This window comes from Balaenoptera borealis (genome assembly GCF_965194805.1).
Source record: "Balaenoptera borealis genome assembly, chromosome: 2".
NCBI classification, from domain to species: Eukaryota; Metazoa; Chordata; class Mammalia; order Artiodactyla; family Balaenopteridae; genus Balaenoptera; species Balaenoptera borealis.
Genome location: NC_138867.1, coordinates 68,678,004 through 68,703,746, shown reverse-complemented (window position 1 = coordinate 68,703,746; position 25,743 = coordinate 68,678,004). Strand labels below are relative to the sequence as shown.

General features: G+C 34.6%; 1 protein-coding gene across 2 annotated transcripts in view; it reads left to right on the top strand.

Moving 5' to 3' along the window:
- The window catches only part of EDIL3 (EGF like repeats and discoidin domains 3), a 431,990-nt gene that overhangs the window by 159,279 nt on the left and 246,968 nt on the right, over window positions 1–25,743 (top strand). The window contains exon 4 of one of the 2 annotated variants that reach the window (XM_082377943.1): window positions 3,002–3,031. The exons of the other annotated variant lie outside the window; for it this stretch is intronic. Within the exon in view, the coding sequence (XP_082234069.1) occupies window positions 3,002–3,031 (30 nt within the window). The remainder of the gene's footprint in view (window positions 1–3,001; window positions 3,032–25,743) is intronic. 2 annotated transcript variants of the gene reach the window in all.

Sequence of the window (25,743 nt, the reverse complement as noted above, 5' to 3'; positions counted from 1 at the left end):
ATGTCCACTTTGAGGTTTATTTGTACTTCTGGGGCTCTTGCTGCCACCTGTTAATAGTTTCCGATGCTTTGTTTGGTAATGCAGTTAGCCTACAAAGCCATCTTTGCCAGCAATAACTGAAATGGTGAATTAATACCAATCCTAACCCTGTATGTGCCTTTGTGAATACGTGTGTGTATTTTAATAGTATGTATATTGGTTAATAGTATGAATATGTTTAGTAGTATGAATATAGTTACATCTGCAAGTTATGAGGAAGCTCCACTATGGAGATGTTCCAAAGAAATACAATTCTGTGCAGACTTATGTACCTGCTGATTCTAATATTGTTTTTTTGTTTGTTTTTTAAAAATATTTATTTATTTTATTTATTTATTTTTGGCTGCATTGGGTCTTTATTGCGGCATGCAAGATCTTTCTGTTGCAGCGCAAGGGCTCTTAGTTGTGGCGTACAGGTTTTTCTCTCTCTAGTTGTGGTGCACAGGCTCCAGAGCGCATGGGCTCTGTAGTTTGCAGCATGCGGGCTCTCTAGTTGAGGCATGTAGGCTCAGTAGTTGTGGCGCACGGGCTTAGTTGCCCCCCCGGCATGTGGGATCTTAGTTCTCCGACCGGGGATCGAAACTGCATCACCTGCTTTGGAAGACGGATTCTTTACCACTGGACCACCAGGAAAGTCCCTCTAATATTGTTAATTTGTTACAAACGTGCTTTCAGGTATTATAGGCTGAAGTGTAGGTTAGTACACCCCAGGAGCTTTGGCTTTAAGACTATCTAATTGCTGTGACTCCTATAAGTTTAGAATTGTCTTTACTTCTGTGCTTGCTGGTCCTTTCCTAAAATTTCTAGCTTATCCATATATAATGGAGGAATAAAATCTTAGCCCTTCTGATATTTCTTTCTTAGGCATCACAGGCTTGGGATCTTTTGTTTAACCTCCTAGTCAGTCCCTCTCCTGCCTATGTCTATTCCTGGATTGTAAGGGACTTGAAGAAGTTTCCAAGGGACCACTTCATTTCTTAAAGGGATTTCTCTTGTAGCCCTTACATCCAGTTTTTGTTTTTGTTTTTTCCCTTAGGCTAAGTCCAGGGAACATTATCTGAAATCTAGCCAGTCCTTATTCCATGACCCTTTCTCCCATTTTCTTTTCTCTTTTAGTGGATATTGAATTAGCACTTTGTGAGACAGTAAGGCACAGTGGAAAGAGTTTGGTTTTAAAGTCACGTGAGCTTGAATTCAAACTGACCTTAGACAAATTGTTCAGTCACTCTGAATCTCTGTATCTTCATCTATCAAATAAGAGTATATTTCATCTCATCAGTTGCTTTATAAATTCAGTTCACATACACAAAGTGACCAGCTATAAGTGTAAGCATTTTTATTCTTGTTCCTTTTGAATCTCCAGACTTTTACTAACAATGACCCATCCAAGTCAGCACTTCTACAAGCCCCTGTGGTATTTTCCTAAAAGGGAGTTCCTAGAAGCTACCAACAGTTTTCTTCTTTGAACATGTTGTGAAGTACTTTGGACATGATAAAGCAGCAAACAGCTTTTAAATATTTATGTTCTCCACACCATGCGTGCCAAGTGTGTTTGCTCTATTTTTTTTTTTTTTTTTGGTGCCAAGGAGACAAGCCAAACAGTGTGAGAGGAAAATACTGTCAGGACACAGAGTAAGTTTGTCTAATGTGTACTCTGTGCAGATGTAACCCTAACGGAAAATAGTGGAGACTGCTCCCTAGTTACACAGTGATACCTTGATGAACAAATCACCTGGAAACAAAACTCCTTTATAAGCAATTCAGCTGAGTAAATTTTTATTTTAAAACCTCATGAATCAAATGAAGTAGTACTGGCTAGAGTAATATAATTCAGCAGTAATATTCTGAGAAAGCTGCAATTGTGCACAGAGCAGAAATATCTTCTTACAGAACATGTCTGTTAGTATAGAGATGAAGACGTGCATTCTAGGCAAAATTGTGAAGCTACTTCACTTTTGCAACACCATGCTCCGTACTCCGCATACACACAGCAGATTATTACCCTTGGAGTTGTGCTGCTCTCAAAAATGTCCCCTTTTAAAGAAGGAATCAAAATGATTCTCAAAAAAAAAAAAAAAAAAAAAAATGATTCTCACTCTGAATCATTTTGAGGTGGGCCCAGAGTTTGGCGATTCTTGTATAGATGCAGGGTCATGAACCACTGCTTTAGCATAAAGTTATGTTTTCGTAATGTGACCTCTCCTTTTGTAATATCCGTACTTATCCATTTGTGCTTGGGGTCAACCTTTAAAATGCAGGTTCCTGTGGCTTCAACACAGAAACACCACCACTGAATCTTGAAGTTTGTGGTACACATGAGTTGAGTGTGTTTGTGTGTGTATGTGACGGGGAGAGAGAGAGAGAATCTTTGTGTTTAACCAACACTCAGAGTGATTCTGAGTCACTCTAAGGTTTAATAATTCCTACCTTTTTATAATTTCTAACTCATGGAACAGAATTTTTGACTGTCAACAATACCTTTTAATTCCTCTTTGCTAATAGAAAATTCCCACAAAGTGGATGGTTGGGGTATTTATGTTATATACAATTTATATTTTAAACAATATTATTTATAATAATTATAATAATTTCCACTCAAGCTAAAAAAGTTCAACCTTGTTTGCAAAAGGACAGAAAATTCAAATTCAGACAACCGAATGGTCTTTTCTAATGCTTGCTTATTTTAAAGTATGAGAGTATTTAAATGTTAATTTAATGTAAGTACTATCCATTTATCTGTCATTATCTAATTATCTAATGAAAAATTTCTGATGTATATACAAAAGTTCAAGTCAGAGACTTTTAGTCATTATTTAGAAATGTGAAATATATTTATGTTCAATCTCAATTTCTCTTTCTCGCTCTCTGCCCCGTCTCTCTCTCCCTCTCACCTCACTCCTTCCCTCTCATCTCACTCACTCCCTCTCTTTGTTCCCACCCCATCTCTTTTCCTCTATCATAGCATCAGATGAAGAAGAGCCAACTTCAGCAGGTAAAGTTCCTATGCTGTAAAGATTATTCCTATTTAATTTAATGCCCTTAGTAATATAGACCGTTTGAAATGTATTTGTTCAGGTTTCAACCACAAAACTGGCACAGTTTTATTTATTTACTTTATTTCTTGAACCCATTACGCTGTCCCAGTCTAAATGATGTTGGTTATGAGTTTTAAATAAAAAGAGAAAATAATTGAAAATGAACTGTCACAGAGGAAATCATAACACAAAAAATCACATCACTATTACAGAATAAGGAAAATTGGAAAATTAAAACATTGAGAAAAATGCCAATAAGTCATAAAATGGGGAGAAAAAACTAAAATGATAAAATGTAGAAAAATAATAAAATGAGGAGACTGAAATTAAAAAGAGGAAAATGATGAAACAGACTTTCAGAAATATGACTTACCGTGATAGAATACTGCATTATCAAATATGACTGACATTGAATATGATATTCATTTAAGTTTAAGGATAAAAATCATGTTGTTGCCTCAAATACTCACTTTCGTTAAGAAAATAGTTTTTGCAGTTATAACTTAATGATACTGAAACTTGGCATCATGACTCTGCTTCTCATCCATCTAATCAGCATTGATCAAGAACAGGCTCAGGTCTGAACTAAATACTGTGAGGAATGCAAATGGTAGAGAAGGCATGGTGTTTTCAACTTGGTTCTAGGACAGTGGGATGGGTCAAAGACCAGGCACATTTATAAGGAGAAAGCAGGCACCACAGCCAATCTGGTTAGCAGGTAATAAAAGACCCAGGCTAGCAGACTAGCAACATCAGGAAAAAGGGATAAAGCCCTGAGATTGAGGGGTTAGATGCTGGTTGGAAGAGAAAGACCAGAACTTAGCACCAGGTTCTTTCTTAGGCAATTGAGGAAGGGAGTTAGGCCTGAGAGACAGCAGCAGGAAATGGTTACTGAAGCTAATGGACAAAAATGGGGCTTGATTGTATAGGAAATGGGGAATGTAGCCCAGTTATTGGAACTCAGGTACAGAATAGGGTCTTTTCAATTCATAGACCTAATTTATTTCAATTGGTAGGAGACTTCTTGATTTCTACCTTCTTCTAGAACTGGGCAGGGATTTTTACCTGTAAGAGTGGTTCAAAACATCAAAAATTCAACGGAAGAAAATGAAATAGACATCTTACAAATATCTTTGGTAAACTGCAAGGATGCCATATTGCATTATACTCATTATCACTGCCTTGAAATGGAATCTCAGAAGACAAACTCTCAGTTAATGTTTCATTTTCATAATATTGTTAGATAGTTTATAACCTGATTTGGATGATAAGAACTCCCTATAATTTTCTCCTACTCTAGTCAGTATTATGTAGCCTATTTTTAGGAGCAACCTAATCACATGACTCAGTAGCAGACTTATGTGTTGTTATGAGTTTCCTCTGCCTAGTTTCTGACTTCTTTTTGCCCTGACTTGAGGCTTTAGTGTTAACAGGGTTGCTCAAAGACTCATCTTTCTCAGCCTTGGCTGAATTTTCTCTTGGTGTGAGTACCAGTCCTTGTGAGCCTATGCTTTTCTAGAGCAGTTTCATTCCTCTAATATTCTTACACCTCATTCCTAGCTATGTTGCCTGCCAAGCAGTTTTGGTGACTTTGCAAAAGAATTATTATTTTTGCATGATGAAGATTAATTTTAATTTAATGTAAGTAATACAGATAACTATTTCTTGGTGTAATTTTCTTATTTTAAAATTATTTTAATAATGTCTCTTCTTATTAAGAAACTCTTCTGTAAATGCAACTGAACATTTTTCCCCAAATATTTATTTGACTCTAGAGTGATCTGAACATCATAGTTTAAATTATGTTTTTAAAATATTTTTGTTTTCATATATGACCAGGTGTTTTTGTTGTGATTTTAGCACAGATGATTAGAATAGAGCAAATGTATTAAGTAATATTTTAACTAAATAGTTTCACATACAGATTACGTTAACATTAAGAAAATTTGCATTTAGTAAAGCAGACATTCCTTTTATATAAAACTGCCAATGGGAGCCAAATGTTCTTCTGTTAATTTTATCAAGGTGTATAATAAAAAGTATTATTGTGTAGTTGTATTAAAACTTTTGACAAGGTATTATGAGATTTGTAAAGGCTTGATTTCATAAGGACTATGAATAATTGTGGAAAGTGGATTGTGATTTTGTTGTTTTAGAGCTTTTTTGGTACTTCTTGCCCCCAATTTTTTCAACAACTATTTTTCTCAATTAAATATTTATTATTCTGTTTATGTGTCTTTTTCAGTAATATTTATCAAAAGATATCTTTTATTTTAAACTATTACCCAAAATATATTTAATATATTGTTGATAGTCTCTGTTTTTACTTTCATCTCCTTCCATCAACAGTTTATCTAGAATGATCTTTCCTAAGCTCAGACTCCTTTAATTTATCTTTTTGATCCTTCTTTAATTGATCTTTCTTTCTGTTATTTCTCCATTCTGTTTAAATTATCAGTGAAATGCAATCATGTTTGCCACAGAAATTGTACCTGAATTAAACTTTCATATGTCCCCACATGATATCTTTATCAGTTTCACATTCTTCCTTCAGCTTCATGGCATAATTGGACTGTAACTTCTTCTAATAATACTTCAGTTTCTTTAAACTAAAAAATTCAGATTATTTAAATTAAATAATCTATTTCTAATAGATCTGCTACTCCTCAAAGTTCAACAGTAGAAGGAATAAAGTACATGGGAGTGTTTCTTGCTGCCAGATGGTCACAGGCTCATGATCACCAGCTGTTAATATATGAGTTATAAGTTAAAAATTAATATTTTTAAAAACAAATATATACATGGTTTATCTAAATGTGCAGGTGCCTAGTGGATGCTACTGAATGATACTATTTATTAAATATTTGCAATGTATGGATATTATATAGCAAATCTAAGTTATTTTTACCCCACAGGTACACAGAATTGGATTAATTATAATTCAATAATCATGAAAAATTCTCATTGTCCAGAATACTTTTTAGAGAAAATAATAGGTTTCTGTCTGGACTAACATATAGTATTAAAAAAATTAGAAAGAGACAATATAACTCTGAGAAAATTAATGAGATATTAGATAGTGTTTTACTTGTGTTATAATGCTGCAAAATATGTGCTTTTCTCTTTACAATAGAGTATATTTGATTTGACTTATATTTAGAATTTTTATAACTGCCATCATTAAAACAGACAAGTGATTCCTCTACTCTGTTACCATATGTTTCTGTTTACAATATTTTTATGCTTCACTCTGTCTTTAGTCATTTTTTCAAATATGCGTAATTTCTCTTATTTGAACCTCTAAATTGCCATGCAAAAAGCAAGTGCTTAGTAACTGCTTTTTTGGTGTTGACTTATAGAGGGGATGCATAACAAGTCACATCTGTGTTTCTACTCATGGAGATGTAGCCCCTTATTGAATATGGAGCATCCATTTGTTAATTATTTTCATCTTCAAATGTTCTGATGGGATGTATTAGCCCAGAGCAACATGTTTGTAGTATCTGAGTTACAAGGGCCGTTTCACCTAACACCTGTTTCTGTAACTACCAGAAGCTTCTTTTTATTTATCTTAGTTGAATCTTATGTTCAGGTATTTAAACATCTTATCATTGAGTACAAAAACACATCTATGAACTGTACAAGAAATTCCTTCAAACTAGGTTATATACTAAGATCTAATTATAAACTAATGAGATTCATTTTTTTAAAGAAACCATAACAGGTACTGTACCTCCAAATGAGTCCTGTTTAGAGGTGATATATGTAATCCAATTATGTTGCTGTTGCTCAAATAATTTTGGTAACTCTCTTTTGAAATTTCCTTCAGATATTGCAACATCGGTTATTCCCTTTTATAGTCTCAGAACTGTGCTACTATATTCATCAGACACTGGTCTAAAAAATAGGCCTTCAAAAACAAAGATTTGCAAATATTAAGAGAATGTGCTTGTGTGTGTGTGTGTGTGTGTGTGTGTATCTGTAGGTGTAAGATACAGATCCATTTATAACTTTAATAACACTCTTTAATAGAGTTAAGTCAGTGGCTGCTTCTCCCATGTTGCACAAATCCAATTTCTATTTATCTTCCATTTAAATTTCATAATAAGGAGAGACTTGATAAACTGATTACACCAATGCCTTTGTCTGTGTTCTTTAAGAAATTAAGACATTTACATTAGAAAATTGACTGCTACAAATGAACTAATCCATATAAAATTTAACTTATTAACTATAAGGTCTATCAAATTAGGCTTATTGTCATATAAATTTCTTCATTCCTCTTTATTTTTTTTGTCTTATTAGCTATTATTTTACCTCTCTAGAAATACCATTTATTCATCAAATTAGTGAAATCATTGTAAGAATTAAAAGAGGACTAGAAATGGAAAATGTTACTGAATGGGATCAATCAGTCAGAAAGTGACACAGTTGAGATATTGTAGTTGTACGATAAATCAGTGGCTAAAATTAATAAAACCACAACTTACTATTTTTTGTTTATACCACCTCAGAAGCAAATCTTGATTTTTTTCTTTTTTTTTTTTTTTTCTTCTCTTGCTTAAAGGGAGATTTTTAATTGCTCTAATTGTCATTTGTCATTTTTTTAATATCAAAGAAAGAGACTGAGTTTGAATTTGTATAAAAGTAGTTATTAATACTGTTAGCTCATATAATAACAAAAAATATGATTAGAAAAAATGGAATTTTCAGATGAATGTAAAAGGAAAATCTTTTTAGCAATCAGCTATGTTAAAACACTAAAGTGCAAAAGCCATACTGTTCTTCACATGTTTATAAAGTTAAAATTTCATAATTTACTTAAATGTAAAAGTGCATTTCTGGCCTATTAATATCACATCCCAATTGGTAGTGATGATACAGGTTACTGCCTGGATACAGTAGTTTATAGTAGACTCTTGTGACCTCTGTGATGCCCACCAGAGGTGGAGAAGTGTTGATTCAGCACAGCAGAACTTCATCATTTTTACTAGCTCCTTCTAAATCTTTTAGTATGTTTAATCTTTTATAAATGATCAGTTTGGCCACTGAGGAAATACACCTAAGAACTAATAATCTATACATATAATAGAACATTGACTAGCAGTAATAAAGACTTAAGGCTATATTACATATATATATATATATTCATAGTTTTATAAACAAACTATATATATAGTTTAAAACAAATATGTTATATATCTGTGCAGCTAAACACAGGACGCAGTGATTAGATATTTTTGTCTTGTTTTTGAAATACTCAGTCTTAGTCCTACAAAAACATTACTTCTGTTTATGGTGGATTTTGTGATTTTCTTAATTATGCTACAGATTCTTTTAGATCTCTTTCCTGTTTTCTTATAGAATTTAATTCTGCATGGCAGACTATGCTCAATTATTCTACAACTCATGCTTTTGGAAAGGAATGATATCTAACCATATTATTCTCTAATGAGCGTAACACTCTTTTGCATTTTGATCTTAGCACTTTATTTCCTTGGGGGTCTAAAGTAAAGCTGCACATCCTCGTTTTTGTTCACCTTACATTTGTAGCAAATTTTCTCCTTTTTTATATAGACATGGCTATTTTCCCTCTAGTGCCTGGAGCAACGTTTCTAATTATACTGTCCAGTATATTCCTGTTCATAAATATATGCTAAGCAGGCTTAAATATTAAAACCCAATATATAAAACTAAAAAGTTTATTGCTATAATCTCTAAAAAATAGAAAGAAGTCATTATTTGTAGATTCTCAGTGGAATAGGGAAGAAATCATTGCCTCTAAAGATTTATCTTTGGTCAGTTCACTAAGACATTCGTTAAAGAACAAATACTGCTTACTTCTTTTTTAATAAAACAAAACTTCCTTATTGATAGATATTTGATAGTGACATTGAATTGTGAGAAAAATAGTTGGTTTTTAAATTTCTGTTATATGTAGATAGTATTTTTCTTATTTTATATTTAAGAAATATTCATATTTAAGGTAAACTTAAAAATAGTAATAAAGGTATATACATGGAAAGGAAAAGTGTATCTGTCAGTGTTCTCTGGAGGAGCAGAATCAAAAGGATATATATATATATATATAAAATAAAGAGATTTATATTAAGGAATTGGCTCATGTGATTGTGGGGCTGGCAAGTCTGAATTCTATAGGGAAGGCCGGCTGAACTCAGGCAAGAGTTATGGTTTACAGCCTTGAGGCAAAGTTTTTTCTTCTCAGGGAAACCTCACGTTTTGCTTTTAAGGCCTTCAACTGATTGCATGAAGCCCACCCATATTATGGAGGGTAATCTGCTTTACTTAAAGTCAACTGATTGTAGATATTAATCACATTGACAAAATACCTTCACAGCAATATCTAGGCTAGTATTTGACCAAGCAACTGGGTGCCACAGTCTAGCCAAGTTGACACATAAAATTTAACCATCACAGAAAGTGAGTAAAAATTATATAAACACAAAATATTTTAATTTTCAACAAACCTATTTCAGGAAAATAGACCAAGCATAATTTGCAATGTTTAATAACAATGCATGTTACCCCACTATCTGTGTACACTTAGACTTCAAGCCTTATTTAATTTCTAGTACTCCTTGCATTGGATGGATTCATCTTTAAGGCCATCTCCAATTGTCTGGGTCAATTTTTTTGCTGTCCCAAGTTTCACCTCAAAGTTTATTACAAATAGAGCACTGAGAAGTATTAATTTAATATTCCAGGGATTTGTTGGCTCAAGGAAGGCATTAAGCATTCCCGTTCATGATGGGTAGGATAAAACCCCATGTACCCGAAGGCCTGAACCTATACCTTTAGGTGTTTTTATCTTCAGATAAATAGCTGTACAGTATTTTCCTTTTACAGATTTCATTTTCATCATCCGTAAAATTTCATTTTACCTTAAATGTTTGATGGAAGGATCAAACATGATGATACATTAAAGCGTTTATCACATCATGCCCATCCTATAATAAGTACAAGGAATCTAAGCTGTTCTTTTTACTTTTATTATCATCAGTGTTGTTTCCCATATTATTAATATTGTTATTTTGATTATGAGTATTTGTCAGGCAATGTGCTAAGCGTTTTAGGTGCAGTTTTTTATTTAATTTTCACAATAAAGCAATGAAGCTAATTATATATATATATATATACATATATATATATATATATATTCCTACTTAAAGAGGAGAACACTGAATTTTAAAGCATAAATATGCCCAAGGTTACATAATAAGCAAGCGACAAAAGGAGGATTCAATTTCAAGTTTCTCTGGAGAAACTTGTACTTATTCTAATGAAGCAAACTGCCTTTTATTCACTTATAAATAGTTTTAAATAACATATATTTCTTTCATTTGTAAAAGTAATGCACAGTTATTCAAGTTTTTTGTCATGCATATATTATAAAGCTGTACCTAATAACATGCAAAATTTTACCTATTATTTTAAATGATAATCTGATTACTATAGTAATTTTATGGACCTTGTAGACAATTTTAAAATAATAAAATAGGAATTGGAAATCCCTCTGACTACCTTCATCCATATTGAATATTTGCATTTTCAGAAAACATTCTGCCTCAATCTAGTTGCTCTTACAGTCTTCTCCATCTCAGCGGCTCAATCCAAATCTTCAGGGTCAACTTTGATAACACCCACTACATCCCATTCTCACCAGACCCTTTTAGCCTCTTCTTACAAAATATACCCAAAATCTAACCACTTCTTGCCATTACATATACCATCACCCTTGTCGAATTCACCATCTTCCCACACTTGGCTTATCATGCAGTAACCTTCTGAGTGGTCTTCTTCTTGGTACCCTTGACCCTTCTGTAGGTCCTTCTCAACAGAGAGACCAGGATAATTCTCCTACAAGACCATGAGATCCCATCACTCTTCAGCCTTAAGGCTAATTTAGTACCTCTCAATCAACCCTGCAGTAGATTTAGGATTGAAACTGGATGTAATTTGCACCCTTCGTTACCTCCCTGGCTGCGTTTCCTCTACAGCCACCCTGTCCTTCCTTTTCATGCAACAAACACAAACCCTGAGCCCATCCCCGTCTTGGGCAGGGCTTTGCACTCATAGGTCCATTGTCTGACAGCTTCTCCTGCAAGTATCTGCATGACTCCTCCATCACATCCTTCATGTCTAAAGATGCCTTCTCAGAAAGGCCTTCTTTTTGTCTCTAAAAGGGTCACACCTTCTCCACCTTGTCATGGTCCCCTGCTCTGCTTTTTTTTTTTTAATGTTAGCACAGTCTGCCCAGTTTATGTAGCTTATTTTCTGTCCAGTGTGAATATAAACTCCCCCAGGGATGGGGTTTTTTTGGTCTATTTTATTCAATACTGAATCCCTTGCTGCTAGAACAATTGTTCGGTACATGGTAGTCGTTTAATAAACATTTGTTGTATGGTTGAATTAATGAATAAATTCAGCCATACTGATTTAATGCTGCTTTTAAAGCACTGTTAACCCAAGAACGTACATAGTTCTTCCCTGTGTGATGATATAAAGAGAGAGGGGGTGATAGATATATTTCCCAATTTAAGAAATAAAAGGATAACACTAATAATTTGATAAGAATCTTAAAAGATGCTTTAAAATTACTTAAATCCCTTCGTAGTGAAAAGCCATTACATTGATCTTTGTTTTTCTGTTTTGGTTGCAGTAGGATAAAATACATTTTGTTTAGTACTTCTTTGAGTGTGGTGTCCTAACAATGTCAGTAATTTAGCCATTGTTAGGAATTACTGAATGGAACCTGCAGCAGTGATTTTAAAAGCTTCAAACCTGGCAACAACCACTATCTAGTGCTGAGCACAGGTAGAAGAGTGGGTGGGCTTAGGTCAAGGAGGCAGCAGAAAGGATGTGAGCAAGGCCACTGGCTTCCTGGGTTTGGACTCCAAGTAGAATAAAAAAGGGCCTGCAATTTTTTGGTACAATAACTTCCTCCTTATTGCATTGTTATCAATGCATGTCTCATTAATAAGCTCACAGACATTTTCAGGTAATTTTATTTTCAACGTTGTGTGGGTGGTAGACTTTTTAATCTTTGAATAATACATTTAAAAATAAAATAAAATAAAATGTACCTGGGTATAGTATTCTTGGGATACACCTTTTTGTTTCTAATTATTTATCCAATACAGATCTTCAACTGCTAGAATTCACCAAGATTTAGAGATCCATCCCATATTTTGCATCTAATTTTCTGCTTTTCTAAACATAAATCTAAATGAGAAAATATCCAATATTTCTTACCTAATTTAAATAATATGTTACAATATTGTTGATTGTTTTTGAAAACTTACTAGAGGCTCTTGAAAAAGAGTGAGCAATCTAGTTCTCAAAAATAAAAACAAGAAATAAAAACCACTGTTCACATAAGCTAATAGTTTGTGCCAAGGCTTTAGATGTTGTTTGAAAGACACTGTGATACCTGTCTGAGACTGAGGCCCTCTGAAATCTATTTCATTCCATAACTTAGTGTTTAAAAATGTGTGGGAAGAATTGTGCAGGTACTAAGCCATGAATATAAACAAAGCTAAAATAAGAATGATCAGGAAGTGAATAAATAGGGAATTTATCCCCCAGAATTTTAAGCTTCATCATCTTTACCTATCTAAACACATTGTTTTGCAGTAAGTTTTATTTATAATATCATGAAGAAACCACTGAGAATTCTGTTCCATGTTGAGTTTCTTATAATATGCCATTACTTAATCTGATACTTTTAGGCAGAATGCTCAAGCAAGTTTGTCTAACTTTCAAGATTCATATAGCTACAGAAGAGGGAGATTAGCATATTTTTAAGTAACTTGAGTTTTCAGACTGTGGGGGTTTTTTTTCAGACTCCTGTGTTTATATCATTCAATTTCCGTGCTCCTTGACAGTTTGGGGGGGGGGTGGGAGATAGAGAGACAAAACTATTGCTTCCCACTAATTTTATTCTTATTCTGAAAATGAGGAAACCAATGAAAGCTGGCCTCTTAAAGACATTCTTTCATTTCACTCCATGAAACCTGTGCCTGGCTTTTATGACCCATCACACCCGTGTTTCTTCTCCCTAGGAGACAAACAGTTTCTGTTATTCCAAGTCATACGTGCTGTGCTCATTCTCACTTCAAAGCTTTAATTCATGTTTGTCTGTCTAGGGCATACTTTTCTTTCCCTTTTATATCTCCAAAACCTATCTATCTTTTCACAGTCATCTCATGTCCTACATCTCCCATCTGCTGTAACCCACACTGATGTCTCTTTTCCCAAATCTCAACTTGTGTTATCTGTTAGGAATGTTCTTTGTGGCAGGTAACTGAGATTAGCATGACTGGGGAAGGAGTCCATTCTCTGAGATCACAGGATCTTCACTACTACCTTTTAAATAAACCATGTTTCTGTGAGTATGAAAGAAGGGATAGAACAGAGGTTGGGGAGACAATAGTTTCTATCGTTAAAGGGATTTGAGTTCCGTTATTATGTACTGGAAGTGCATTGGAATTCCTTCTCCACCTGGACTGGGGACTCAGTGCTGACTGTAATTCATCCTTCTATTGTATTCCCAGCAATGCTGAAGACGGAATCAGGGATCAATATCTGTATTGTGCCCAATAGATACATATCATTAAAATTATCATCACACCTTAGGATCATAAAACAAACAAAAAAAAAAGAAATTAAATGAGCACAGTGCTTTTCAAATATACAAAATATGTAAGCTGTGTGATAGTACACGTATGCAGCTACTATATCCTCTTGGATTTGTGTAAATTACAGTTATGTCAGTCACATCTCTTGATTTATATCATTCCTTAATCACTTTGACTACAGCTGTATTAGTTTTCCAAAGTTCCCGTAACAAATTACCATAAATTCATTGGCTTAAAACGACACATAGTTATTCTCTTACGGTTCTGGAGCCCAGAGGGAGGTCTGAAACCAACGTGTCATAAAGGCCATGCTCTAACGGATAATCCTTCCTTGCCTAATCTAGTTCATGGTGGCCGTTAGCATTCCTTGGCTTCTATGGTTGTGGCCACATCACTTCAATCACTTCCTCCATATTGACATCATCTTTTACTCTTCTGTCTGTGGCTTCTCCTCTTCTGTCTCTTATAAGGACACTTGTCATTGGATTTAAGACCCACCCAGGTAATACATGATGATCTCATCTGAAGATCCTTAACTTTCTTTTTTTTTTCTTTTTTTTAGCATCTTTATTGCAGTATAATTCCTTTACATTGTTGTGTTAGTTTCTGCTGTATAACAAAGTGAATCAGCTATACATATACATATATCCCCATATCACCACCCTCTTGTGTCCCTCTGCCACCCACCCTACCTCACCCCTCTAGGTGGTCACAAAGCACCAAGCTGATCTCTCTGTGCTATGCAGCTGCTTCCCACTAGCTCTCTATTTTACATTTGGTAGTGTATATATGTCAATACCACTCTCTTACATTGTCCCAGCTTACCCTTCCCCCTCCCCGTGTCCTCAAGTCCATTCTCTACGTCTGTGTCTTTATCCATGTCCTGCCCCTGGGTTCTTCAGAACCTTTTTTTTTTTTTTTAGATTCCATATATATCTGTTAGCCTATGGTATTTTTCTCTTTCTGACCTACTTCACTCTGTATGACAGACTCTAGGTCCATCCACCTCACGACAAATAATTCAACTTCGTTTCTTTTTATGGCTGAGTAATATTCCATTGTATATATATTGCCACATCTTCTTTATCCATTCAGCTGTTGGTGGACACTTAGGTTGCTTCCATGTCCTGGCTATTGTAAATAGTGCTGCAATGAACATTGTGGTACATGTCTCTTTTTGAATTATGGTTTTCTCAGGGTATATGCCCAGTAGTGGGATTACTGGGTCATATGGTAGTTCTGTTTTTAGTTTTTTAAGGAACCTCCTTACTGTTCTCCATAGTGGCTGTGTCAATTTACATTCCCGCCAACAGTGCAAGAGGGTTCCCTTTTCTCCACACCCTCTCCAGCATTTATTGTTTATAGATTTTTTGATGATGGCCATTCTGACCAGTGTGAGGTGATATGTCATTGCAGTTTTGATTTGCATTTCTCTAATGCTTAGTGATGTTGAGCATCCTTTCATGTGTTTGTTGGCCATCTGTATATCTTCTTTGGAGAAATGTCTGTTTAGGTCTTCTGCCCATTTTTGGACTGGGGTGTTTCTTTTGTTGATATTAAGCTTCATGAGCTGCTTGTATATTTTGGAGATTAATCCTTTGTTGCTTCATTTGCAAATATTTTCTCCCATTCTGAGGGTTGTCTTTTCGTCTTGTTTATGGTTTCCTTTGTAGTGCAAAAGCTTTTAAGTTTCGTTAGGTCCCACTTGTTTATTTTTGTTTTCATTTCCATTTCTCTAGGAGGTGGGTCAAAAAGGATCTTGCTGTGATTTATGTCATAGAGTGTTCTGCCTAGGTTTTCCTCTAAGAGTTTGATGGTGTCTGGACTTACATTTAAGTCCATTTTGAGTTTATTTTTGTGTATGGTGTTAGGGAATGATCTAATTTCATTCTTTTACATATAGCTGTCCACTTTCCCCAGCACCACTTATGGAAGAGGCTGTCTTTTCTACATTGTATACTCTTGCCACCTTTATCAAAGTTAAGGTGACCATATGTGCATGGGTTTATCTCTGGGCTTTCTATCCTGTTCCATTGATCTATATTTCTGTTTTTGTGCCAGTATCATACTGTCTTGATTACTGTAGCTTTGTAATATAGTTTAAAGTCAGGGAGCCTGATTCCTCCAGCTTCATTTTTCATTCTCAAGATTGCTTTGGCTATTCAGGGTCTCTTGGTTTCCATACAAATTGTGCAATTCTTTGTTCTAGTTCTGTGAAAAATGCCATTGGTAGTTTGATAGGGATTACACTGAATCTATACATTGCTTTGGATAGTATAGTCATTTTCACAATGTTGATTCTTCCAATCCAAGAACATGGTATATCTCTCCATCTGTTTGTATCATCTCTAATTTCTTTCATCAGTGTCTCATAGTTTTCTGAATACAGGTCTTTTCTCTCCTTAGGTAGGTTTATCCCTAGGTATTTTATTCTTTTTGCTGCAATGGTAAATGGGAGTGTTTCCTTAATCTTTCTTTCAGATTTTTTATCATTCCTGTATAGGAATGCAAGAGATTTCTGTGAGTTAATTTTGTATCCTAAAACTTTACCAAATTCATTGATTAGCTCTAGTAGTTTTCTGGTGGCATATAGTATGATGTCATCTGCAAACAGTGACAGTTTTACTTCTTCTTTTCCAATTTGGATTCCTTTTATTTCTCTTTCTTCTCTGATTTCTGTGACTAAAACTTCCAGAACTATGTTGAATAATAGTGGTGAGAGTGGGCAACCTTGTCTTGTTCCTGATCTTAGTGGAAATGCTTTCGATTTTTCACCATTGACAATGATGTTGGCTGTGGGTTTGTCATATATAGCCTTTATTATGTTGAGGTAAGTTCCCTGTATGCCTACTCTTTGGAGAGTTTTTATCATAAATGGTTGTTGAATCTTGTCAAAAGCTTTTTCTGCACCTATTATCATATGGTTTTTCTCCTTCAATTTGTTAATATGGTGTATCACATTTATTGATTTGTGTATGCTGAAGAATCCTTGCATTCCTGGGATAAACACCACTTGATCGTGGTGTATGATCCGTTTAATGTGCTACTGGATTCTGTTTGCTAGTATTTTGTTGAGGATTTTTGCATATCTGTTCATCAGTGATATTGGCCTGTGGTTTTCCTTTTTTGTGACATCTTTGTCTGGTTTTGGTATCAGGGTGATGGTGGCCTCGTAGAATGAGTTGGGGAGTGTTCCTCCCTCTGCTGTATTTTGCAAGAGTTTTAGAAGGATAGGTGCCAGCTCTTCTCTAAATGTTTGATAGAATTCGCCTGTGAAGCCATCTGGTCTTGGGCTTTTGTTTGTTGGAAGATTTTTAATCACAGTTTCAATTTCAGTGCTTGTGATTGGTCTGTTAATATTTTCTATTTCTTCCTGGTTCAGTCTCAGAAGGTTGTCCTTTCCTAAGAATTTGTCCATTTCTTCTAGGTTGTCCATTTTATTGTCATAGAGTTGCTTGTAGTAATCCCTCATGATCCTTTGTATTTCTGGAGGGTCAGTTGTTACCTCTACTTTTTCATTTCTAGTTCTGTTGATTTGAGTCTTTTCCCTTTTTCTCTTGATGAGTCTGGCTAATGGTTTATCAATTTTGTTTATCTTCTCAAAGAACCAGCTTTTAGTTTTACTGATCTTTGTTATTGTTTCCTTCATTTCTTTTTCATTTATTTCTGATCTGATCTTGATGATTTCTTTCCTTCTGCTAACTTTGGGGTTTTTTAATTCTTCTTTCTCTAATTGCTTTAGGTATAAGGTTAGGTTGTTTATTTGAGATTTTTCTTTTTTCTTCAGGTAGGATTGTATTGCTATAAACTTCCCTCTTAGAACAGCTTTTGCTTCATCCGATAAGTTTTTGGTCGTCGGGTTTTCATTGTCATTTGTTTCCAGGTATTTTTTTATTTCCTCTTTGATTTCTTCAGTGGTCTCTTGGTTATTTAGTAGCGTATTGTTTAGCCTCCATGTGTTTGTATTTTTTACAGATTTTTTCCTGTAATTGATATCTAGTCTCATAGCATTGTGGTCGGAAAAGATGCTTGATACTATTTCAATTTTCTTAAATTTACCAAGACTTGATTTGTGACCCAAGATATGATCTATCCTGGAGAATGTTCCATGAACACTTGAGAAGAAAGTGTATTCTGTTGTTTTTGGATGGAATGTCCTATAAATATCAATTAAGTCCATCTTGTTTAATGTGTCATTTAAAACTTGTGTTTCCTTATTTATTTTCATTTTGGTTGATCTGTCCACTGGTGAAAGTGCGGTGTTAAAGTCCCCTACTATTATTGTGTTAGTATCGAACTCCCCTTTTATGGCTGATAACATTTGCTTTATGTATTGAGGTGCTCCTATGTTGGGTTCATAAATATTTACAATTGTTATATCTTCTTTTTGGATTGATCCCTTGTTCATTATGTAGTGTCCTTCTTTGTCTCTTATAATAGTCTTTATTTTAAAGTCTATTTTGTCTGATTTGAGTATTGCTACTCCAGCTTTCTTTTGATTTCCATTTGCATGGAATATCTTTTTCCATCCCCTTACTTTCAGTCTGTATGTGTTCCTAGGTCTGAAGTGGGTCTCTTGTAGATAGCATATATATGGGTCTTGTTTTTGTATCCATTCAGCAGTCTATGTCTTTTGGTTGGAGCATTTAATCCATTTACATTTAAGGTAATTATCAATATGTATACTCCTATTATCATTTTCTTAACTGTTTTGGGTTTGTTTTTGGAGGTCTTTTCCTTCTCTTGTGTTTCCTGCCTGGAGAAGTTCCCTTAGCATTTGTTGTAAAGCTGGTTTTGTGGTGCTGAATTGTCTTAGCTTTTGCTTGTCTGTAAAGGTTTTAATTTCTCCATTGAATCTGAATTAGATCCCTGCTGGTTAGAGTAATCTTGATTTCAGGTTTTTCCCTTTCATCACTTTCAATGTGTCCTGTTACTCCCTTCTGGCTTGCAGAGTTTCTGCTGAAAGATCAGCTGTTAACCTTATGGAGATTCCCTTGTATGTTATTTGTTGCTTTTCCCTTGCTGCTTTTAATATTTTTTCTTTGTATTTAATTTTTGATAGTTTGATTAATATGTGTCTTGGCGTTTTTCTCCTTGGATTTATCCTGTATGGGACTCTCTGCACTTCCAGGACTTGACTATTTTCTTTCCATTATTGTGGAAGTTTCCAATTATAATCTTCACATATTTTCTCAGTCCCTTTTTTTTTTCTCTTCTTCTGGGACCCCTATAATTCAAATGTTGGTGCCTTTAATATTGTCCCAGAGGTCTCTGAGACTGTCCTCAATTCTTTTCATTCTTTTATCTTTATTCTGCTCTACAGTAGTTAATTCCACTATTTTATTTTCCAGTTCACTTATCCATTCTTCTACCTCAGTTATTCTGCTATTGATTCTTTCTAGAGAATTTTTAATTTCATTTATTGTGTTGTTCATCATTGTTTGTTTGCTCTTTAGTTCTTCTAGGTCCTTGCTGAACATTTCTTGTATTTTCTCCATTCTATTTTCTCCATTCTATTTCCAAGGTTTTGGGTCATCTTTACTATCATTACTCTGAATTCTTTTTCAGGTAGACTGCCTATTTCCTCCGCATTTGTTTGGTCTGATGAGTTTTTACCTTGCTCCTTAATCTGTTGTGTGTTTCTCTGTCTTTTCATTTTGCTTATCTTACTGTGTTTGGGGTCTCCTTTTCACAGGCTGCAGGTTCGTTGTTCCCATTGTTTTTGGTGTCTGCCCCCAGTGGGTGAGGTTGGTTCACTGGGTTGTGTAGGCTTCCTGGTGGAGGGGACTGCTGCTTGTGTTCTGGTGGATGATGCTGGATCTTGTCTTTCTGGTGGTCAAGACCAGGTCTGGTGGTTTGTTTTGGGGTGTCTCTGAACTTATTATGATTTTAGGCAGCCTCTCTGCTAATGGATAGGGTTGTGTTCCTGTCTTCCTAGTTGTTTGGCATGGGGTGTCCAACACTGGTGCTTGCTGGTCGTTGAGTGGAGCTGGGTCTTAGCATTGAGATGGAGATCTCTGGGAGACCTCTTGTCGATTGATATTACGTGGGGCCGGGAAGTCTCTTGTGGTCCGGTGTCCTGACCTCAGCTCTCTCACCTCATAGGCTCAGGCCTGACACTCGGCCAGAGCACCAAGACCCTGTCAGCCACATGGCCATGTACATGGGGAGTTTCTTGCCTTTGGGGAAGTCTGAAGTCTTCTGCCCGCGTTCTGTAGGTGTTCTGTATGAGTTGTTCCACATGTAGATGTATTTTTGATGTATTTGTGGGGAGGAAGGTGATCTCCATGCCTTACTCCTCTGCCATCTTGAAGGTCCTCCCCCTTACATCTGCAAAGGCCCTTTTTTTCAATAAGGTATTATTCAGAGGTTTGGGGATTTGGTCATGGACATATCTTTCTGGGGGACACCATTCAACATACTTCAACAGCTAAAGTAAATGTGGTAAATAAATGTACAATGAATTAGGTTGTCCTTTTTTGGGACCTGAAAATTTTAAGTAGATGAACATATTAATGTATAATGAAAGATTTGCAAGAATGGTAGACTATTCTTACACCTCGAATATTTTTTATTTCCTTGTTTAAAAACTGTTCATAAAAATATAATGATGAAATCATACTTTACTCAATAAAGCAGCACAGAGAGCATTCATAAAGCCTATAGGCATTGTCAAGCCTAATATAATTCAGTGAAGTAGAAATAACCTCGGTATCAGTGGAAACTCTGTATGTTCTAAGAAATGGGTTCTAAGTAAATAAAATTAGATAGTAACTATAATAATATATATTTAAACAGGCATGTTTAGTAACATCTGCAGGGGAAATAAACAGAGATATGCAACATCTTAACCACATTGTAAAGTAGCTCCTTTCCATTTTAAAGAAGAAAAGTGTTATTCACAAATTTCTTCTTAATTATTTTGACAGAATTTTATAATTACTTGATGTTTTATAATTTCTCCAACTTTAATGCTGAATTCATTCATTTGTAAAAGCAAGGAAAAAAGAAAAGCAGAGCCCCAGATTTTAGAAGCCTAAAATGCATTTATTTTATCCAGTCAGGTTAGTTAAAATAACACATAATGAGAAAACATAAAATTAAACCTTACTTTATTTTTATTTTAGTTTTATTATTTATTGGCAGAAAAAAGTTCAATATGGGTAATCTATTTTAAGTAGAAAACAAATATTTACTGTGGCAAATATGAACAGTCTTTTGTTCAGATTCATTTTAGCAATTTGGGAGCCAAAGCTTAATCTTACTATAATGAATACAGAACTTTTAAACTGTTAGTATTAAGCTTTTACTTTCATGATAATTTTAACATATAGTAAATCTTGTTGTTATGTCAAGGTATTTTTTATACCTAGAAAATGTTCTTTGAAGGTGGTGGCAGTAAAGGGTGAATTAGAATGTGCTTGGGCATGAGTCTAAGCTCTTTCTAGATTCAGGTAACAAAAGCCAAGTGTCTCAGTGTGATGTGGAAATGACCCTTGGGAAATCATCATGTTGAGTAACTTGAGGGATAGAGCAGAAAATACCAGTAGATTGCTGTGAAAAATGTGTCAGGAAAACATTTTAACGGAATTTCTTCCACTTTATTTATCAGTGAACAAGATACCCAATAAATGCGTCTATTTCTGTTGCTCAGTGTTTATGGCACTGCCAGCTTCTCTACACTATGATTGATAGAAGTTAAGAATAACCTTACTTTTCACCATCTGTCATTAAAGAGTCAAGTTCTTCAAGTGGACACAGCTTCTTTGCAAGATTTTAAATATTATGACTTACACATTTCCTATTGCCTCTGTGAAAGAGATGTAGTCTTTTGCAATGACACAGCTGCCTTCATTGTTTTTCTTGCTCCTTTGTTACATTACTGCTCATCTTTATTTTTGTTCATTATTTGAATGTTTCTAGCTTATTTCACATTATTTTGGGGCTGTCTAAAATCCTTCCTGGAAGAAAAGTGGGACACAGATAGATACAAACATATAGACATGACTATGTAGAAATTTACTATTTTAATTATTAAGGCTTCTTATAAGACACATTGCATTTAAAAATGATACAAAAGTAACATTTCCCTTTTAGGTCATATAGCCATTTTTTGATAGTTGGCCTTGGACCAATTAACTTATGCTTATAAATGGTCACAATAGAAAAGAGAGAATTTTAAGAGCCACTTTGAGATCACTAATATGTTATTTCAAAGAAGAGCAGAAGACTCTTTGGAGGATACTGATATCACAGTCATAAGGGGCCTACTGAATTTCCAAGTTAATTGGAACTCAAGCCAATAAGGGAAGAACAGGTTGCATGTAGACCTAGAGACAGAAAATAATTGGATAATAACTAAAACTAGACTCTTAATGGAGATGCTTGCAAATTTTATGATAGAATTGAAGAAAAAGAAATCATTTTTTAATTAAAGAAGGGGCTGAACATCAAAAGTATAGAAGTTGGTTCTAAAAAGATAGTATCTTGATTGTGAAAATTCAGTTACATTTTTACCTACATTTTGATGAAAATAAAGGAAATAAATTCTGTACCAAATATAATTAGGATAAATAGTGTTCAAAATATTTTAATGTTAAAATCTCTTGTATTCTATATTGTTACTTTCAGGGGATATACAGTAGACATTACTCCCTGCAGTATATATATATGAAAATGAATTTGACTAATAGGACTATATAAATGTGTAATTTGTCCTTGGACAACTAATAACTTTCTAATGAAGTATTTTAAATAAATTTTATAATAATGATTATTGGGTTTATTTGTCCCAAAAATGCTGTAAACATTCTTCAGTAAGGTAAAATCGTGTTTGATGTTTTGCTTTCACACCTATTTTAAAATAAAAGTAATAAAAGTACAAAGCAACAAAAGTGGAACAAACATGTAAAGTCCAAGCTGTTTTCTAATGGAAGAATTCAGTATCTGCAAGAATTGTCGATCATGTCTAAGGAATTGGCAAAAGACTGTAACAATTCAAATGTTAAAAAAAGAATGTATCTACAGACGTGCACTTGCTTTACTTAAAATTTGCCTCTTTTCTGAGATAGTTAATATTAGAAATACAAGTATTTTGTCTTAAGTTATATTAAAAAAGGAGGTTTCTTTTCCTTAGAGAAATGTGAGCACTTTTTATAAGTAAAGAATATTGTCTTCTTATAAATCTAGAAATTTGATGAGCCCTTGACCAAAGGTCTTAACTGCCACTTGTGAGAGTACAATGCTTCCATTATGTTATAGATTTTATAATAGTCACTCACCTATGTGACCTTTCAATTAAATCATTGAAGTGCATTCTAATTTAGGATTTCTCTGAAAATCACTTTGAATATTCATCTGATTCAGAGGTTCCCGTGCATCTCATGAAGCATTATGACCCACCAGGAACATGTGCTGTTGGCATACCAAAATCAGCACTGAGATTCAAATTCCTTTTGAGAGCAATTTGTGGAATTAATTTACTTATATGATTTAGGCCTGTCAAGGGGTTCATTCATCTGTTGGGTCATCTTTGCTAGAGATTTTTTTATCTAAAGAAATAAAAAATATTCCTAGTGGTAGTGTTTACTTAATTCCCTAGATTTTAATTTAGGCAAACATGAGGTGTAATGCTCATAAAACAACCCATCTCTGAGATTCATTCAGCTTAATGTTCTGCAGAATATTAATATATTAAAAGCTGGATACTTTTCAGCTTTTGCCTCTCATAAGTTAAGCATTTTGAGTCAAAATTCAGTAGTTTGAAGATAATGAATCTAGTTAGTTTTCTCTGCAGTATTCAACGTGAACAACAGTCTTTTAACTCCTGACATTCCCCCCTTGACCTCAGTGGCTCTGTATTTTTGTTTGGCTTTAAAAATTGTCTGTTTTTACTTAGTGTCCTCTTTCTTTTGCCTGTCTTTTGAATATAGCTTTTACTATCTCCTTGCCCCTTTTTCTCCCCCAGGCTTCTCTTAATTCCTATATGGATAGAGTATTCCCAAATCTGGGTAGCTAAACCTCTTAGTGACTCAGTTTTTTCAGTGCAATGGTGAAATTGTAATTATTATTGGAGATATTATATGTAAAATACCTAGGGGAATACTCAACTCATAAAATATGGGAGGCTGCTTTCTCTTCTCCCTCTTCTCTATAGCCCTGGCCTCTCTCCTGAATTTCATATTTCCATTTTCAGACATCAGCCAGACACATCTAATGGTCTATGTGCAAAAATGAATATTCTAAACTTTTTTTCCCCCCTGCTTTCATGTGTTACCTCTCTCAATGGCATTACCAATTTCTCTGTCAGGCATAAAACATCCAAGTCACCTTCTATTTCACTCTCTTCTTGAACATGACCTGTTAAGATCATCTCGTTCTTACTCTGCAATACTGTTAAGTCTATCCCCTTACTAAATACTCCCAACTGATATCCTATAGGACTGAAAAATCTATGTTTGCACAAATTTTGCTTAGCTCTTTGTGGTTTACAAAATGTTAAACAGTGAAGGAATTAGACTCCCATTACCGTTTTTGTTTTTTTTGTTTTTTGTTTTTTGCTGAATCAGTCAGGATGAACTTCATTATGCCTCAAGAATAAGCCACATCCAGATCTCAGTGGCTTGTCACACAGGTCCAGTGTGGGTCAGTAAGGGATCTCTGCTCACTGTACTCGGGGCCCTGGGCCCACAAAGGCTACATCTCAACAGTTGCTTCTATAATCACTAACACAGTGTGAAGCAGGCATGATTAACCACTAATTAGTTCTGAAAATATCTGTCAGAAATGACACACATTACTTCACACATTATTGGTCAAAGAAATTCACATGGCCACTACTAACTTGGAAAGGGGTGGGGAAGTACAACACTACCATGTGCCTATTAGGAGACCTGGAATATTTGTGAAGTCTTGAAGATTTTAATCTGATAATTACAAGGGCTGCACACTGGTTTCCTGCCTACATTGACCTTCCCCTTCTTCAAACCCTTTTCAACAAAATTCTCCATCCAAAATCCATAGATTTAAAAAAAAAATCTATTCTTTCAGTGCCTGTTATTTTACTTTTACCACATTTTACTTTGTTGTAGCATAAACTGTGCTCTTTCTGCATTTAATAGAATTTTGTGTAGATTTTATTATATAGCTAAGTTGTTTTCATATCTTTAATTGGCAATTTTCTATTCTATTAATACTTCATAGTTATGTTTTATTGAAGTTTGCTTAACTATCCCTCAACTTGTGGGCATTTGTACTTTTTCAAGTGTTTCACTTTTACTATAAAACTTTTCTAAAAAGGTTGAGTAAGTAGAGTTAACTCAAAAGATTAGATTGTCAAATCAGCCTTACACAAATCAGAGATCTTAGCCAATATCAAAGCTTACTAATGATTTCAAGGATACAAGCAGTCAAGAGGCACGAGTGAAACAGAGCACTTTAGGACATTGAGGACAGCTCCCCAGGTCTTTCTTTCCTTCACTGGACACATGATGTCTGACCCAGAAAAACAGATGAGGTCTCTAAGTTTGGACATGGATTACGACGTCTATGGGGGGTATTTAGATAATAGTCTATCTTCATGTAGCTGTTAGCTTATATGACATTTGCCATGGAACTATACCTTACAAATTCTGGATTGAAATTTGTTTACCAGAAATAATCCGAAACTAGAGATATACCCCTAAAAACATTCATAGGTAAGATGTCTCCTCCTAGCAAACATTTGCTAGCAGGTTTAGTTATCTGTATGTTTACGAAGAACAGAAACATCTGCCTTTCTTTCCGTTGGATCATACCCGTGATAAAAGGAGAAAAATGGATTATAAACTAATTATTTAGCTGCTCTCGCCACAAGACACAAGTTGTATATATTTGGGAATTAGTATTCATATCACAGATTATTTCTTTGAGATGTAATACACAAGTTAATTTTTTTCATTACCCAAACAAATATATTCTATTAAAATGTTACAAAACACCCAGCTTTACTGTGCTCCATGCCTAAGTGCCTT